The sequence below is a fragment of the Scleropages formosus genome, chromosome 3, assembly GCF_900964775.1.
Source record: "Scleropages formosus chromosome 3, fSclFor1.1, whole genome shotgun sequence".
Classification (NCBI taxonomy): Eukaryota; Metazoa; Chordata; class Actinopteri; order Osteoglossiformes; family Osteoglossidae; genus Scleropages; species Scleropages formosus.
This window is the reverse complement of record NC_041808.1, coordinates 22,006,556-22,021,775: the sequence shown is the minus strand read 5'-3', so window position 1 is coordinate 22,021,775 and position 15,220 is coordinate 22,006,556. Positions and strand designations below refer to the sequence as shown.

The following is a 15,220-nucleotide window of genomic DNA, read 5'->3' as shown; positions in this document are numbered from 1 at the left end:
TCTACAAAGTTGTTTACAAGACAGCTTCTGCTCTTGTGGTTAGCACTGCCAGTTTGAATCCCACCACCAGCTGTAGTATCTGAACAAGGTACTTACCCTAAATGCTCCAGTAAAATTGCCCAGCTGTTTACATGATAAGTAGCTTATATGTTGTTTTGGAGAAAGTATTCATTCAGCTAAATCAATAAGTGTAGTCATCCTGTTGATGTGAAGTATTTGATAAGTAAAAATGTGGGGTAATTTGACAAATATTAGGATTGTACTTGTAACGGACCATCTTAGAAGTGCAGCTATTGCATTTGAGCAATAATGGTGAAGGTTATAAATCACATACAGTATATTTATGCTATTGTTAAATTATCTATAGTTTCTACTTCATACAAATGGCCCAAAACCCTGTAATTTTACAAAATTTCCTCTTTGAACAAAAACAAAAACTGAAAAGTGTCATTGATTTTTCACAGATTTATTTCACACAATGGTTTCAACTGGATTTCATCCATAAAATCAGTCAAGCTATTTTTTTTCATTTCCACAAAAGTGAGTATAATTCTTTCATAATCAAGCTGTTGATATGAGGACTTCTTGAGTTTTTGACATTTAAAAAAAAAAAAAAAAAAAACTGGGAAAAATATCACCATGCAAGTGTGTTTGGTTATTAGGTGACATTACTGCATGAACACATAACAACTGTCTGTGAGGAAAAGAAGCACAGTGCATTTTGCTGCTAAGATATAACAAGAACAGGAGAGGAGAGGAGAGGAAGAACCACCACGTTGTTGGTTCCTGGAAACTCCCTTATTGGACTGCGGCTGGAACTACAACACACACTGTATTCGCAAGGATCTGATTTCCTCCAAGTGCTTGATGTGGCTCATGTGAAAGATCCACAGTTTAGGAAAAGCGTCTTACGTGGTTAGCTTTTAGTTCTCTGTTGTGGCATCGATGTCAGGATTGCTGTCCTCTGAGATACTGAGATCACTGCTAATGAAACTTGATTTTCTGCAAGAAATTGGAACAAGGAATTGTAATTTCCTGAATGAAAGTGCTGAAGTATTTGCTTTGGATGACATTTTAGATTTTGCTGCACATCATGCAATAACTCCAAATGTAGGGGCTCAGATTATCACTTTGCTCATTTCTGCAAACAGGATACGTGGAGTAATTCTTTCTCTACCTCATTGCCATGGTCATATACAGTAACTTATCCTGTCTATATCCATGTTCCACATGAGAGTATGTAACTGTTGCTTTTACCTGGTTTTAAAAAAAAAAAAAAAAAAACAAACCAGCAGGTATATGTGGACAGAACAGCTGGTTAACGTAAGGTACCTGTCCATGGTAGTTAGCAGCTGTGTTGTCACCCTCCAGCTGTCTCCAAACTCTGCCACATTTTGAGCCCGGTTCCTATCTGGCTTCACAAGGTCATTTTTCTTCTTGCCGTCAAAATTACCACAGAGCCCCACCACATGGTTCTTGTAGGTGTGCGGAAGGATTATCTCTGTAAATAATCGCAACAAACAACACATGAGCATGAGATAGGTATAAATAAAAGATTTTGTAAGTCAAATTCCTTGGGGCATTTTTTTCTACAATTGTGGGACATTAATATTTTTATGTCTGTCCATGCCTTTAAAACTCATGCTAGTTTCACCATCTTATAAGGAGTAAAAAAGCTAGTGCTCATTAGAGGTGTGCCTCTCTCTCTCAGACAGGAGCACTTCAATGGAGAGGGCACCGACATCAATAATCCCTAGCATCAGTACTCATCTGAAATCACTGAAACTTTCCTGCCTCACCTGCCTTGGCCCTGTAAAACTCCACTGAGAGGCCAAAATTTGTTTTCAGGTAAATTCGAGAAGCACGTTCCATGATCTTCAGCCCATTGTTGAGGAGGACTGGCGGATGTACCATTTCTCCATTCAACTTTGAGACACACAAAGGGAACAACAAAGAGTGGCAAACATTTTTATAATGCTGCATTTGTGAATCTCGCTTCCATCCTTTCTGTTCTCGTCGGCTGGACTAGCTCCAATTCAGATTACACATTCAGTCTGGCGTCCTTTGTTTGCATTGGCTGAACTTCTTCGCTGACCCAAAGTAATAGAAGAAGCACTACACATATGCAACGCGAATAGCGGAAGTGTTGCAAGACTGCTGTTTGAAACAAAAGGACCTTTGTCATGTTGTTTCCAAGTGGATACTCCAAAGGTGTGATACATTAAAATGTGTGTGTGTGTATGTGTTGAAATGATCATTGTGCTATCGCTCCTGAACTAATATGGCTTGCTTTGTTCAGACACACAGAATCACTGGAAAGAATAACAGTGCTGCACAGCGATTTACCATATGCACATAAATATACTTACATATATATGTATGCATGTGTATATATATATATACCGTATGTGTGTTTCATTTTCACAATGAAAATGCGTAAATATTCTTCCATATTTACCACAATCCTTCTTTTAGCCATGAATTTTATAGTGTGGTTGTACACGCTGAGTGTGACACTCTTCAGTTCGCTTTGTTCCTTCTCTTCACTGCTATCGTCTTCTTCACTGCTGTCTTCCTCATCGTCAGCCTCAGCTTCGCGTTTGTCCTTAGTATCTGCTGTTCGCTCAATATTGCCCTCAATGTAGACTTGTGGGAGATTCGTCATCTGTGGTGTCGTCTGGACCAGGATATACGAGTACTTGCCCTTGAACTCATTTTCCAGGTTGTCAAATGTTGTGAACTTGAGGCCTCCAGACACTGAACACTCACTGAAGCCTAAAAGAAGAGTCCACTGAGTAGGGGATTGCCATGGTATCACTTGGTGCTATAGCTAAGGGGCTATGGTGTGCCATACCTGTGGAATTGCACCTGAACTGCCCATTGTCAGTGAGGCACACTGTACTGAGTTCACATTCATGGTCTTCACAGGTGATCTGCCCTTCACCTTCCTCTTCCTCACACATACACTTCTGGAGACAATGGTTGGTCAACCAGAATTCACCAAACTGTCAAAGAATAAGAAAAGTTCATAATGTACTACCCCATCACTTTCCTTTTAGATTAATTTCAATTAGAAAATGGTTTACTAATGAGTATGGCACACATTTACGTTATTGTAAGATATACTGCCTCTGTGGGAAAATATCAATTTCCGATATTTTCATATCCAGACACTGACACTGGATTCATATATTCATACAGGCAGGGTGAACAAGCTCATCCGTAAGGCCGGCAGCATCATTGGACAGAACATGGAGATGTCTGAGTCAGTGAGGAATAGAAGGTCACTGAACAAACTGCTCTCCATCATGGACACTCCTTCCCACCCACTGCACAGCACGCTGCAGAGACAGCGTAGCTCATTTTCTAAAAGACTCATTCAGCTCCGCTGCCGTAAAGAACGGTTCAGGAAATCATTTCTATTGTTCGCAATAACTTTGTACAACAGCTCACCTCTGTGTGACAGACGAACTATTCAGCACTATTGTTAGTTCATCTTGTTACTGATTGTATTACCGTTTTGTACAACTTGCACTTTACTGTTGCACTACATACTGTTTTAATTTATTTAATATACTTTTTATTCTTTTATTTTTCCAACAGTATACATAATTGCACATATATTTTTATCTTGTATTTTTAACTTGTATTTTTCCACTTGTTTTATATGTTTTTTAAATATATATTGCAAGTATTTATCTGACTTGTGTTCTGCTGCTGTAACATAATTTCCCGTGTGGGATCAATAAAGTCTATCTATCTATCTATCTATCTATCTATCTATCTATCTATCTATCTATCTATCTATATGTTGCTCTATATTCTGTAAAATGTCTCTAGTTTTTAAGTATGATTAACAGGCCATACGTGAATGTGTGAGGAGACGATTGACTTACACGGTAGTTGTTACCCTGGTTGTCCTGGCAGCCACAGGCTGTGATGGGGATACACTGGTCCCCCTTGAGTACAAAGCCCTTATCACACACACAACCCTGTTTGCAGGACTCTTCAGTAGGGCAGTCATCTGCACCATTGAGGGTCTTGCACGTGACTGGGCACAGGGGCATGCATGTGGAATGGTGGCTGTGCTCGGGGCAGGAGGGGCCTGAAGGAGAGGCTTAGCAGGTGGGATGAGGAGGAACACGTTCACAGATTACAGCAGTGAACTGTCTGGTACACAGACAATGATGAGCTCTTGGAACAGGCTAATGTCCACAGTGCAAATGTGTTACCTGTTGATGTAGTTTCTGGTGAAGCTGCTGTAGTATGAAGGTTTGACACTGAAATGACAATTTTGAATATGAAGCAATGCGATAGAGCTCTTTTTCTTTTAATAGATCTTAATACAAACTGGAATGAGCAAAGCACTTTGTGTTCTTAAAAGGAACCAAGCCAGAAAAAGTCAAGAGGGACATTTTGAAAGTAATCTCTGTCCATCATGGGTCTGAATTAGGTTGCAATGGTCATGCATGTATTTGAGGGTCTATCTTCTTGGTTATCTGAACTGGTTATATAAATGCCGTTCCTACCTGAACACCGGCCTCGCAGAAGGGACACGTCATCCACTGCTACATCCGAGTGTTCATTAGTTCCTCTCCGTCCTTCAAAAATAATCTGTAAACAGACATCATTAAAGTGGTAAGTGTAACCAGAAGAAGGAAAAGACAAAAAGGCAAATATGAAAGAACCTGCAAACATTAAGATTTGCAGTATATCTCAATCCATAGCACCTCTAGATGAGTTTACCTGGAACATATTGGAGGGCTTCACCTCCACCTGTGCCTTGTGCCACATGTTGCCCTGGTTGTCCTGCAGAGACCACATCATCTGCGCTGTGTGGTTCTGCAATAGATATATGCTTATACCCATGTTGTCGGCTGTACCATACATGTGGTACCAAAAGTGAAGGCAGAGAGGACCTGGCTCTGGACACTCTGGACTCAAAAGACGAGCGGTGTCCCCGTCGTAAACATTCTTGGCCTCAATGTACAAGTAGTACCCATCTGAACAGGAGAAAGAGCACTTGATTCAGTTACTTTTAGTTTCCTCTTCTATTTATGCAAAATGAATGGTCCCATTGTAAAATATTAGATTTAATTTATTTTCAAATCCTGACAGTTTTGCATTCATAGTTAACAATACCATAAGCTATATACAGTGAAGGTCTACAACACATTCAGTATTTAAATAACAGGCTTGGAAACAACATTTCTTGTGTTTGTCCCACCTTTCTATACTCTCCTCTCTAAAATGTGAGGTCAGTGATATTAAGGACACTCTGCCCTAAATCATGCCGGTTAACAAATTAACAGTTAGAAACATATTAAATGCATTAGAATAATGAGTCAATATTTGAACTCTTTTTCACTTAATTCTGATAATAGCTTTGAATACCTTTTTGTCTGCTCTCACCACCAGCTTTAAAAAAAAATTTTTCCTGATGGTTATTGAAAAAATGTCAATACCCACAACTCTGTTATGGTGCACTCTTATCATGGCACCACTGCTGCTATTTTACCTGCAAGTTTTTGTGCGTTTTTTTTTTTTTTTTTTTTTTTTTTTCCAGTCTGTCACCAAACTATGCATATTTTGCTTTAAAAACATCTTCATAGTATAGGGTATATACATGGAACTGTGCTAAATCATGATTCCACCAGACTAGGTCTGCCATTAATTTGATTTTCAATGCAGAAAATCTGTGCCAGGCTAGTGAAAGAATAGTTTAATGTCATTTATCTATTTATCTATTTTTATCTCTCCATACAAATGTTTTTGTTTGGTGTTTGATGGTTGTGGGAATAAAATCACCTGTAAGAGCAACCATTATTGCTTCACACACACAGTCACAGCCCAGATCAGATGTCCCCATGTATTACGCCCCATATAAGATGGCAATTGATCTCTCCTCACCTCCAGTTGTGTGATCAGAAGAAGGCCCTGTCATGGAGGTTGAGGTAGACCCTCTCAGTCTTGTCCAGTCAAAACTGTCTGTCTGGATCTGATTCCAAGCACAGATGTCTTTGTCAAAGCTACAGTGGAAGCTGCACACTGTATTGGATCAAAAAACATCACAATGAATATGTGAATTACAATAAAGGCTGAAGGTACTCCAAAGAAGGTGCATTCTGTAGTTAGTCATCCACTAACCTTAGACCTAGTACAACATTTGCATATAATAATAGTTATAATAAAAGAAACAAGCCAATACATTGACTCCTGAAGTTACGAGTAGACCAGTTATAATTTTAACAAGATTAAAACATCTCACAGATGGTTTATTTTTAATAATAGGTTTTTTAAAACTTTTTTGCCTAATTTCAACAGTTTAAGTTTGTAATTAAATCAATGCAGTATGTTTAGTTGTCAAAATGATAAACTGAGATTAATTAAGATATGGGGGGGGTGCAGCGGGTTTGACCAGGTCCTGCTCTCTCGCAGGTCTGGGGTTCGAATTTTGCTTGGAGTGCCTTGCGATGGACTGGCGTCCCATCCTGGGTGTGTCCCCTCCAGCCTTACGCCCTGTGTTGCCGGGTTAGGCTTTGGTTCCCCGCAACCCCGCCTGGGACAAGTGGTTTCAGGCAGTGTGTGTGTGTGTGTGTGTGTGTGTGTGTGTGTGTGTGTAATTAAGATATTAAGTGAGATCAGATTAATTCAAGTTTCTTCCACCGTGTTTACGGCTTGTGTATATCTAAATGTAACCTAACCTGTAAATTATTCCTTATTATTAAGCTTTCATTGATTGTCATTTAGGAAAAGTGACTTTGTACTCACAAACAAAATTAATTGTGAACAGGCCTTTGGCAAATCTCTGTTCGTAAATTGATGGGTCCAGTGTACCCGATAACCTGTGTGTTTTGTACTTGTCATGAATTCTGTCAAGGCAACACCCTTAAAACAATAAATCTGTGCAAACAATACCTGATCTACTGATGGCAGAATGAGTTGTGGTCTCCAGCACTGTATTTGAAGAGCCTGTCCCAAGAAGAAGATGAAAGAGCCTTGGTACCATTTGTGTTGTAAATCACTGCTATGAGCAACAGTGAGTTCCAGAAAATGACCAATGCGTCTTACATTTGCATTCCTTTACATTCATTAATTTACCAGGTGCTTTTCTCCAAAGCGACACACATCTCACAGACAAATACATTGAGTGCATTACACCAACAGAAGGAGAGATTTGGATGCAGACACGTGATTCTTGAGTACAGTCAATCATCTTTACTATATTGTTGCCATATAAAAATATAGCAAGCAGCAGAAATATCATTTCTCTAGTAACAGGATAATCATAAACTTACTTTACATTTACATTTATTCATTTAGCAGACGCTTTTCTCCATAGCAACTTAATTTCAGAGAGCAATACAATAAAATAATGCATTACAATACATACAATAATAAAATACAATACAATACAATAATACACTACTTTAAATCCTTAGACTGATCCTGCCATACCTGAACAAGTTCCTTGCTGCAGAGAAATATCATCCAGGGAAACATCAGATTGGTTGTTTGAACCTCTGATCCCCTCCACAATAATCTGTTATAGAAAACATGGTATTAGAAATGTTTTTTTTGATACAGAAAATAAATATTGGTCAGATTTCAGGTGTCCTTGGAACTTACTGAACTACAAGTAGGTTTTATACTACAAGTAGGTTTTATAATGTTGTCTGGAACTGAGGACCTACCTGGACTTTGCCAAAAATGCTTAAGTCTACATATGCTGGGTGCCACTGATCTCCCTGGTTGTTGGCCTTTGACCAGATCTTGACTGCTGTGTTTCCCTGCAACTGGTAGAGGGTCAAGGCCATAGCACTCGCAGTCCCATACATGTGGTACCAGAAGCGCAGGCAGACAGCACCCGTTGCATAGCACACTGGACTCAGCATGCGTGCGGAGTCTCCATAATGGGGCTCATCTCCCTCTATATACATGTAGTACCCATCTGAGGCCATGCAAACACAAACACACATATAGACAAATCTGAATCAATACTCTAATGGTTTTAATTGCATATACACATATATCTCTGTCATGTGTGTCCACTGGATGATGCTGTTTAGAGGTCAATGACAAGGCGGCATTAGACATCTCTTAACATAAAATACATTGTATGTGACTATCTGTTGATGGTGGAAAAAACATGTCACATTTTCTAGCTGGAGGCATTAATCTGAGAAGCTAAGCCGCACAAAAGACTTCATGAGTAGACCACATTAATGGTACAATTATCTGGTGGTTTTTGAGATTTCACTGAGGGGTTCCAGTTACATTTTGGAATCTTCTGGTTTAGTGACACTTGGACTGAAGTTGGTCCAAATCTTATCATCTTATCTTGTTTTCAAATCATGGATTTGGAAACAAGATTTATATCAAACTTCAAAAGCAAGATGGTCATTTTCACTCACATTAATTTCATTTTCTTTTGGAAATGCAACTGTTCAGTATTTTCACAAAAAGTGTTGAAAAACTATCTTTGACATCACAGTGGACAACGGATGCAGTGCTCCAAGATCTCTTTTACTCACTGTGTTTAACCTGGATTTAAGAAAAGAATCAGCTGCCTTGTTGCAAATATTTCTACAGATATGTATTAATATAAATATATTTTAGATATTGTACGCCCTGTGTTGCCGGGTTAGGCTCCGGTTCCCCGCGACCTCGTATGGGACAAGCGGTTCTGAAAATGTGTGTGTGTGTGTGTGTATATAACATATATTTATATCTGAAAATGTGAGCCATCTTCTGCTTAATTGTAGCCACCCCTAAAAACTTGTTTGTTGGATCCTGTGTTTTTTATTTCACAGATTGTAAGAGGTGAATCTTGCATGCTAGATGTTACATGCTAAATTGTTGCTTTCTCACCTCCAGTGGTGTGGTCATGGGATGGCCCAGTGAGATCTGAGGGGGTTGGTCCCCTGTGTCTTAACCAATCGAAGCTGTCGGTTATCATTTGTTCCCATCCACAGTCACCATTGTCAAAGTTGCAGTCCAGAGGAGAAGCTAAATGAAATTACATCAAAGGACATTTCTGAATTCGGGACAACTTAATACATCACTGAAACTTGAAACTATAACATGGGACAATACACATGTTTGCTTACCTTCTTGCGAAGGAGTTGCAGTTGATGGATCTGTTGGTTTTGGTGTAAAACTATCTGTAAATATTGATTTTTTAAATTTAATAACAGGCACGAAAGCATGAAGGAGTGTTTTTTTATACACAGGAGAATGTGAAAATACTGCCCAGTACCCTCTGACATTCCCTCCCACATACAGTGACCCACCGCAGAGGGTGCCATCTCTCCATTGTTCCATGTGCACCTCTGCCAACTGACATGTTGCCACATATGACTCCAGGGAGATGCAAAGCTGTTGAATATCACCCAGAGTGGCGCAGTAGTCATATACGCAGCTTTTCACATACAGCTGCGGAGGTACAAACCAGTGGCAGGGTTTGAAAGGGTCCTCGAACAGGATGTTGCATTCTTCGTACCCAGCATCCCACAGCTGAGAATCACATTCAGGCAGTGGAGGGGGGTTGGGTTCACAGCTGGAAAGAAGAAGCACGTAATTTACTATGATAGGTCTGCCGCACGTTTGTCAAATGACAATATCTAAATTAACCGTTTTCCAAGAGCATAGCTGTAGGAGTGTTAAAGATTCAGGCTGCAGCTGCTGAGCTCTGAACTGAAAACTCTCCAATGTGAGTTTAGGGCACTTACTCCCACTCATGGTCTCCTGTCTTCCAGCTATTTCCGAACTCCTGAGCATTGTCCAGGAGTATGCCGTCTGGTGTTACAAAGTCATCGAATTGATAATTGGAGTATGTGCCACAGAGTCCGCACACCTCGCCATTGTATCGCTCATCCACTTGCACAAAAAGCCTGTGTGCCCCATCAAACAGGAGCTTCATGCCGAAGGTGGTCTCAACTTGGACATATGGTCCCTTTAGGGACACTATGACTTCGCTGTTTGGCTTCACTGGGAGTTCTGCCAGATGGCCGTTAACCTGTTTTAATCAGAGTATTTACTCTCCTGACAATGATTTGAATAAACTCTCAACAAGCAAACAAAACAAATAGAAAAAGCAATACTTACATAAACCTTCCTCTCCTTCCGAAGGGCTATGTGCAGCCCTTGCACTGACAGAGCAACAGAATTTAGGGCTGACCATGCTGGGTTTCCTCGATTTTCATTCCGCACAGTCAGTTCAAACTGGACGGTGTTGTTTCCACAGGTTTTCACAAGTGTGTAGTTACAGGGACCTTGGAAATCGAAAAACTTGCCATCGAAGGTGATGTAATGAGGATCTCCAAAGACCTGGCACATAGCCACGGATGAGGTGAAGCATCCAAGGACAGCGTCCTTGATTTTGCACACCTCACCACTGGCACAGGAGGTCGGGGTGCACTGTATCTGGTCTTGTCCCATGCACTGGCACAGATTGTCACATTCTCCAATCATGAATGTCTCTCTTTTCTGTTTGAAAATGAAATGAGTCAAGCACATTATATAAGGATTGTTACCTTCCTGCTTCCATGTAGCAGTTAAAAACGATATAGTTTTTGTGTGAATTCAAAAGTGGAGGATTAAATTGTATATTTGCTTGTAATGATACCTTATAGTACTGGCTGTTCATCCAGCAGCCACAGTCTTCTGCAGATACACATGAGCCCCCGCTAAGCATGAACCCTGGATTACACTCGCACCGCTCTTCACAGCTCCCATAGCCCAGGGGAGTGTCCATTGCTGAGCATGTGGCAGGATGGCTGCTGGCACACACATTGTAGTGGCTGTTGCTCGAGCACACCATAGCTGTAGACAGCAGATAGCAAAGACACAGCGTCTCAAAGATGAGCTCTCAATAACTGAGAGAACCAGCAGCCTGGAATAAACTGTACATGCAGATTCAAATATAAGGACTTTACAGCTTGAACGGAAACACTATGAGACATCTGATACTGAATTGGTTGGCCAAAGAGAAGAAATAACCTACGGCAGAAAGATTCATTCCTCCAAGCTGGAAGCATCACACCAGCCCTCTTGCAGGCTTCTGCGTAGGCCTGTAAGGCGTTACACAGAGTATTGTGATCGCCATCTGTGCTGCACATGTCCAACACACACAATCTAAAGAAGGGATCAGCACTAAGGACAGTCGGGCACTTGGCAAATGGGCCTTCCATTGATAGCATGATGCCACAGCCAAGCACACTCTCATACTCTGCCTCTTCCTGGTCAGCACATAGTTGAGGAAGAAAGGATGTTTCACATTTGGGGTCTTCCTTCTGCCAGGTCCTCCCAAGGACATTAAAATCTGTCTCTGATGAGTCTGACTGCATAAAATCATCATCTCTCAGGCGGTTGAAGTTTCCGCACAGACCACAAACTTTGGTGGAGTACAGCATGGGAAGTGTCACGCGTACTTCATTGTCTTTGTTGAAAAATACAATCAACTGAAAATCAGTCTGGAAGATGACTGAATCTCCCCTGAGCTGAATTATCACCCGGTCTTCATTCAGAGTCAAAGGAAGCCTCCTCCAAATCCCATTGACCTTGAACATGAAAGAAGACATCACTGGCATGTTAACTTATTATGAATTTTTACTTCTCATCTTGCCACCCAGGTTTCTACATCTACATAGAACAATAGTTTTTAGATGGATCTCTCTATGGACCAATAGTAAATGGACCACTCACTATGACTTTGTGCTTCTCTCTGTGCAGCATTGAGACTCTCAAACTTTGGAGGTCAATGCTGATCTGCTGGATGGAGGAGGCTGATCCATTTTCTCCTCTCTTATATTGGGCTTCCACACTGAAATAGGGTAGGCCCGATGAGACAGCACACACCTTTGCCAGGTTGTAGGTACAAGTACTCATAATGTGGGATTCAGCCCCATCAAAAGTGCTATAATGAGAATTGTGCTGGACAGTGCAGGTGCGAGAGGTGGATGGGTAGCAGCCCAACAGGCCATTGTTGGCCTCACAGATATATTCCTCTGGACAGGAGGCTGGGGAGCAGGTTAACCCAAGGCTGGAGCATTTGCACTGGGTGGTGCAGGCATCATCAACCCAGAATTCAGAGCCTTGGGTACACTGTTCTCCTAGTAAATCACACCCAAAACAGTTTAGTTAACCTACTGCACTACACTTCAGCCTATTTTTTAAGTCAAACAGAAATGATAAATTATCGAGGGTTCCTGTGAACGTGAACCTGAAAGCTATAGTGAAGATTTGCATTTTGAACTTCTGATGCAGTTTGCAGCCCTAGATAATGGAAAACAAGTAGAACAAATAACACTGATGTATGATGTTTATGTTTACTTGTACCTAGCATATAGAAAAGTTACTAGAATTAAGGAGAAGAAAACACATGAACACCTACCACATCGGCCTTCTCTTACTCCTACATTGTCAATGGCTACATTACCATCTTCAGAGACTTCCTGCATGGCCTCAAATATGATCTGCAAATGCCACATCAGATTCATACAATTATACAGTTTATTCTTACGCGGTGGTCCATACTGAAGACATTCCGGACACACGGTTACAGACAAAACAAATGACAGACCATCGCATATAACACAAATTTGGTGGAGCCATTATACATGAAAGAAAATAAAGATAATAAGGACAAAACCAAACAAGTAAATAAATTAACAAAAACTGTACAGTCATCACAGATGTACTTCATGATGATAAAATGAAGATGGGAGGATGAAGTGGCCACCTGGCAACAGAGAACAGGAAGATCAGGCCGAAGAAAACAAACCTACAAGGTTGCAGTGGTCTGGAGCCTATCCCAGAGGTATACTAAGCGAGGCAGGGTACACCTCGGAAAGTCCACCATAGTGTAGCGACTCACACGGTTACTCATTATGGGCAACTGAGAGTCACCTGTCCACCTGACATGGATATCTTTGAACTGTGGGAGGGAACCCGCATGAAAATGGCAAGAACATGCACATGAAGCAGGGATCAAACCTCGGTCCAGTCGAACAGCTACAGTGCCGCCATAATATACTGTGAAATGTAAATGAATGAGACTGATCACTGAAGGAACTGACTTGATGTTGTGTTTTGTTTTGAAAGGCCACAATATTCTCATCCTTTGGACTACTTACAATACCTATGGAATTCCATATGGTACAACAAGAACTGGTACTGTATAAATATTTGAAGAGTTTACCTGTATGCTATTCCCCTCACTGTAGGACAAAGGGATGAACACTTGTTGCCATGAAGAAGCTATACTGCCTTGTGAAGTCCAGTGTTCTCTCTTCCCAGAACCATCCTGTGTAAGCATTCTAATGTCTGGGCTATTTTGCCCTGGCTTGTGGAACCAAAACTCCACGCACACATCATCGGACACATTGAGCAAACCGCTCTTTAGACGGCCGTTCCCAAAGGGGTTCAAGAGGACATTCTTCTGAGCGTGGTGAAATTGCTCTGGAGTGGAGGGAAAGGTGTATAACAGATTAGGTGCACAGTATAACAGGTTGGGAGAATGACACATGGCACACAGATTCTTATGGACACATAGTGTACAGGGTCACACGTTTAGAAAAATCTCTCGATAAGTAGCACAGCATACACCGCATAACACATTTTTTACGAAATCAATTTTCCATGGTGTAGCAGAAACTTCAAGTCCTGATAATTCAGAGCAGAAAGCGGTTTTTCCAGCAATATGCTTGATAAACAGGACACTATAAATACCTGCTGTAGTTGGAGTCCTCTCTTGGCTCTCGTATGTCCACCCACAAAATGGAGCCAGATTGTTATTAAAGTTGCACTTTGTTAAATACTCTTAAAACAAGGAAATTAGGTCAAGGAAAAGGATAAAAGAAAAAGGAAAATCATAGTATTCAGGAAACTGCAATAATGTGAAGCCTGTTGCATTGTGCAGGTTTGTCCTTACTTACTGTAGCAATAAATTGGCGATAAGCGTTGAAACTGACACTCTAATGAGTGTTACAAACAGGACAAAGAGCTCACTATAAAATCACTACGATCTTTCCAAGTGATTCAAATTAAGTGTATCGTATGGCTACAGAAGAAATAGCAGTACAATATATGTTCAAAACGGCATCAAACCCATTGTTACATATTAACACGTGTAGCAACAGAAAGACAATAATTCTCTTGATAAAGTCAACATTATTTCTCTAAAGTGCAATCTCTCATTTTAAATCTTATTATTCAGAAAAAAATTTATACTGGCATAAAAGAAAAAAGTAACATCATTAATCACATCAGTGGTACTGTATTAGAAGTGCTGATAGTCTAGATTCCAAGGATACCTGCATTTTGCTTCCATCCTGGAAGGGTCACCAGTGGGATTGTGTCATTGTTGCTATAAATAAAAGGACAAATCAATAGGAAAAGCAGCTAATTTACAGGATTCAATAAAGATATATTTTTTAACTCATTCACATAACTATACAGGACATAAATTGTTTCTCTTGGCACATTCTATGTGAAGAAATCGCAAAAGAAAACAGCAACAACTTCAGCTGCGCAAGAATTTCGAATAAATGAAAATCCACCATGGTAGGTATGATAGAACGGTTACAGAACTGACACAGATGTAAAAAGTGGTAACGAGGTTGTCACAGACACTCTGTGTCTAGCACTGAGGGTAAGATATAAAGACTTACCTCGTACTGACACCTGTCGTTGTGAGGCAGGAGACAGTACCCAGGAACCATAGAAATAATTTTCCACCCATGTTGTCAGCTGAAGAGTCGCAGCTATCTGTTTCAGAGAGCAGAGAGCACTTTGCATTTCCAAGAGCTCATAAAGCCAGGGAAGGAAGAGGGGCGGGGACAAGTGCTGCTGATACTACTGCTTCACCAGGTGATAGTTTACTGCAGCGTGGACTGGAAGAACATTGGAGCTCTCCTGCCTTCTGGCTTTGATCAAACAAGGTGCACCTGGCAGGTCAAAATCATTTAGTATGCTGGGTGGGTTTCTGAAAATAAAAAAAATACCAAGGGTGCCATGTTTAAACAGCTGCAGAAGTCAGTGTTTGACATTGAAATTCTGTGGCTATGCAGTGCTGCAGCGGTCAACAGGTGAGAGATTCCCAGTGCCTCCTTTTGGTCCTCTGTCTTGCTGGTCACCCACACAAACTTCCCCACCCCATCAGGTATTATCCAGTCCTTTTTCACATGGGCTTTCAAAGTGTGACACCCTTCTCCTACAG

General features: G+C 40.8%; 1 protein-coding gene across 2 annotated transcripts; it reads right to left on the bottom strand.

Moving 5' to 3' along the window:
- Positions 1–574: 574 nt before the first annotated feature.
- Positions 575–15,000, bottom strand: LOC108934964 (zonadhesin). 2 transcript variants are annotated; one of them, XM_018753208.2, is made up of 25 exons: positions 14,673–15,000; positions 14,316–14,368; positions 13,732–13,821; positions 13,202–13,461; positions 12,395–12,476; positions 11,707–12,113; positions 11,006–11,561; positions 10,628–10,824; positions 10,108–10,488; positions 9,732–10,018; positions 9,294–9,559; positions 9,111–9,164; positions 8,872–9,009; positions 7,695–7,951; positions 7,459–7,543; positions 6,919–6,972; positions 5,911–6,048; positions 4,747–5,003; positions 4,530–4,614; positions 3,897–4,105; positions 2,855–3,005; positions 2,459–2,775; positions 1,800–1,926; positions 1,333–1,501; positions 575–1,002 (listed from the first exon to the last, which is right to left on the bottom strand). In XM_018753208.2, exons 1-25 carry the CDS (start codon positions 14,741–14,743, stop codon positions 924–926), a joined length of 4,770 nt encoding a protein of 1,589 aa, XP_018608724.2. In that variant the 5' UTR covers positions 14,744–15,000; the 3' UTR covers positions 575–923. The 2 variants fall into 2 exon arrangements, with proteins under 2 accessions (XP_018608724.2, XP_018608723.2); XM_018753207.2 differs by having other exon boundaries at positions 3,897–4,117; positions 14,673–14,999.
- Between the last annotated feature and the right edge of the window lie 220 nt (positions 15,001–15,220).

Bases quoted from the DNA above. Each gene is read 5' to 3' on its own strand.
- LOC108934964 (XM_018753207.2), bottom strand. From the start codon at position 14,743: ATGGGTGGAAAATTATTTCTATGGTTCCTGGGTACTGTCTCCTGCCTC. The intron at 10,489-10,627 runs GTATCATTACAA...ATTTTCAAACAG, and splicing joins TGAACAGCCAGTACTATAAG to AAAAGAGAGACATTCATGAT. The intron at 9,165-9,293 runs GTGGGTCACTGT...CAATATTTACAG, and splicing joins GAGAGATGGCACCCTCTGCG to ATAGTTTTACACCAAAACCA.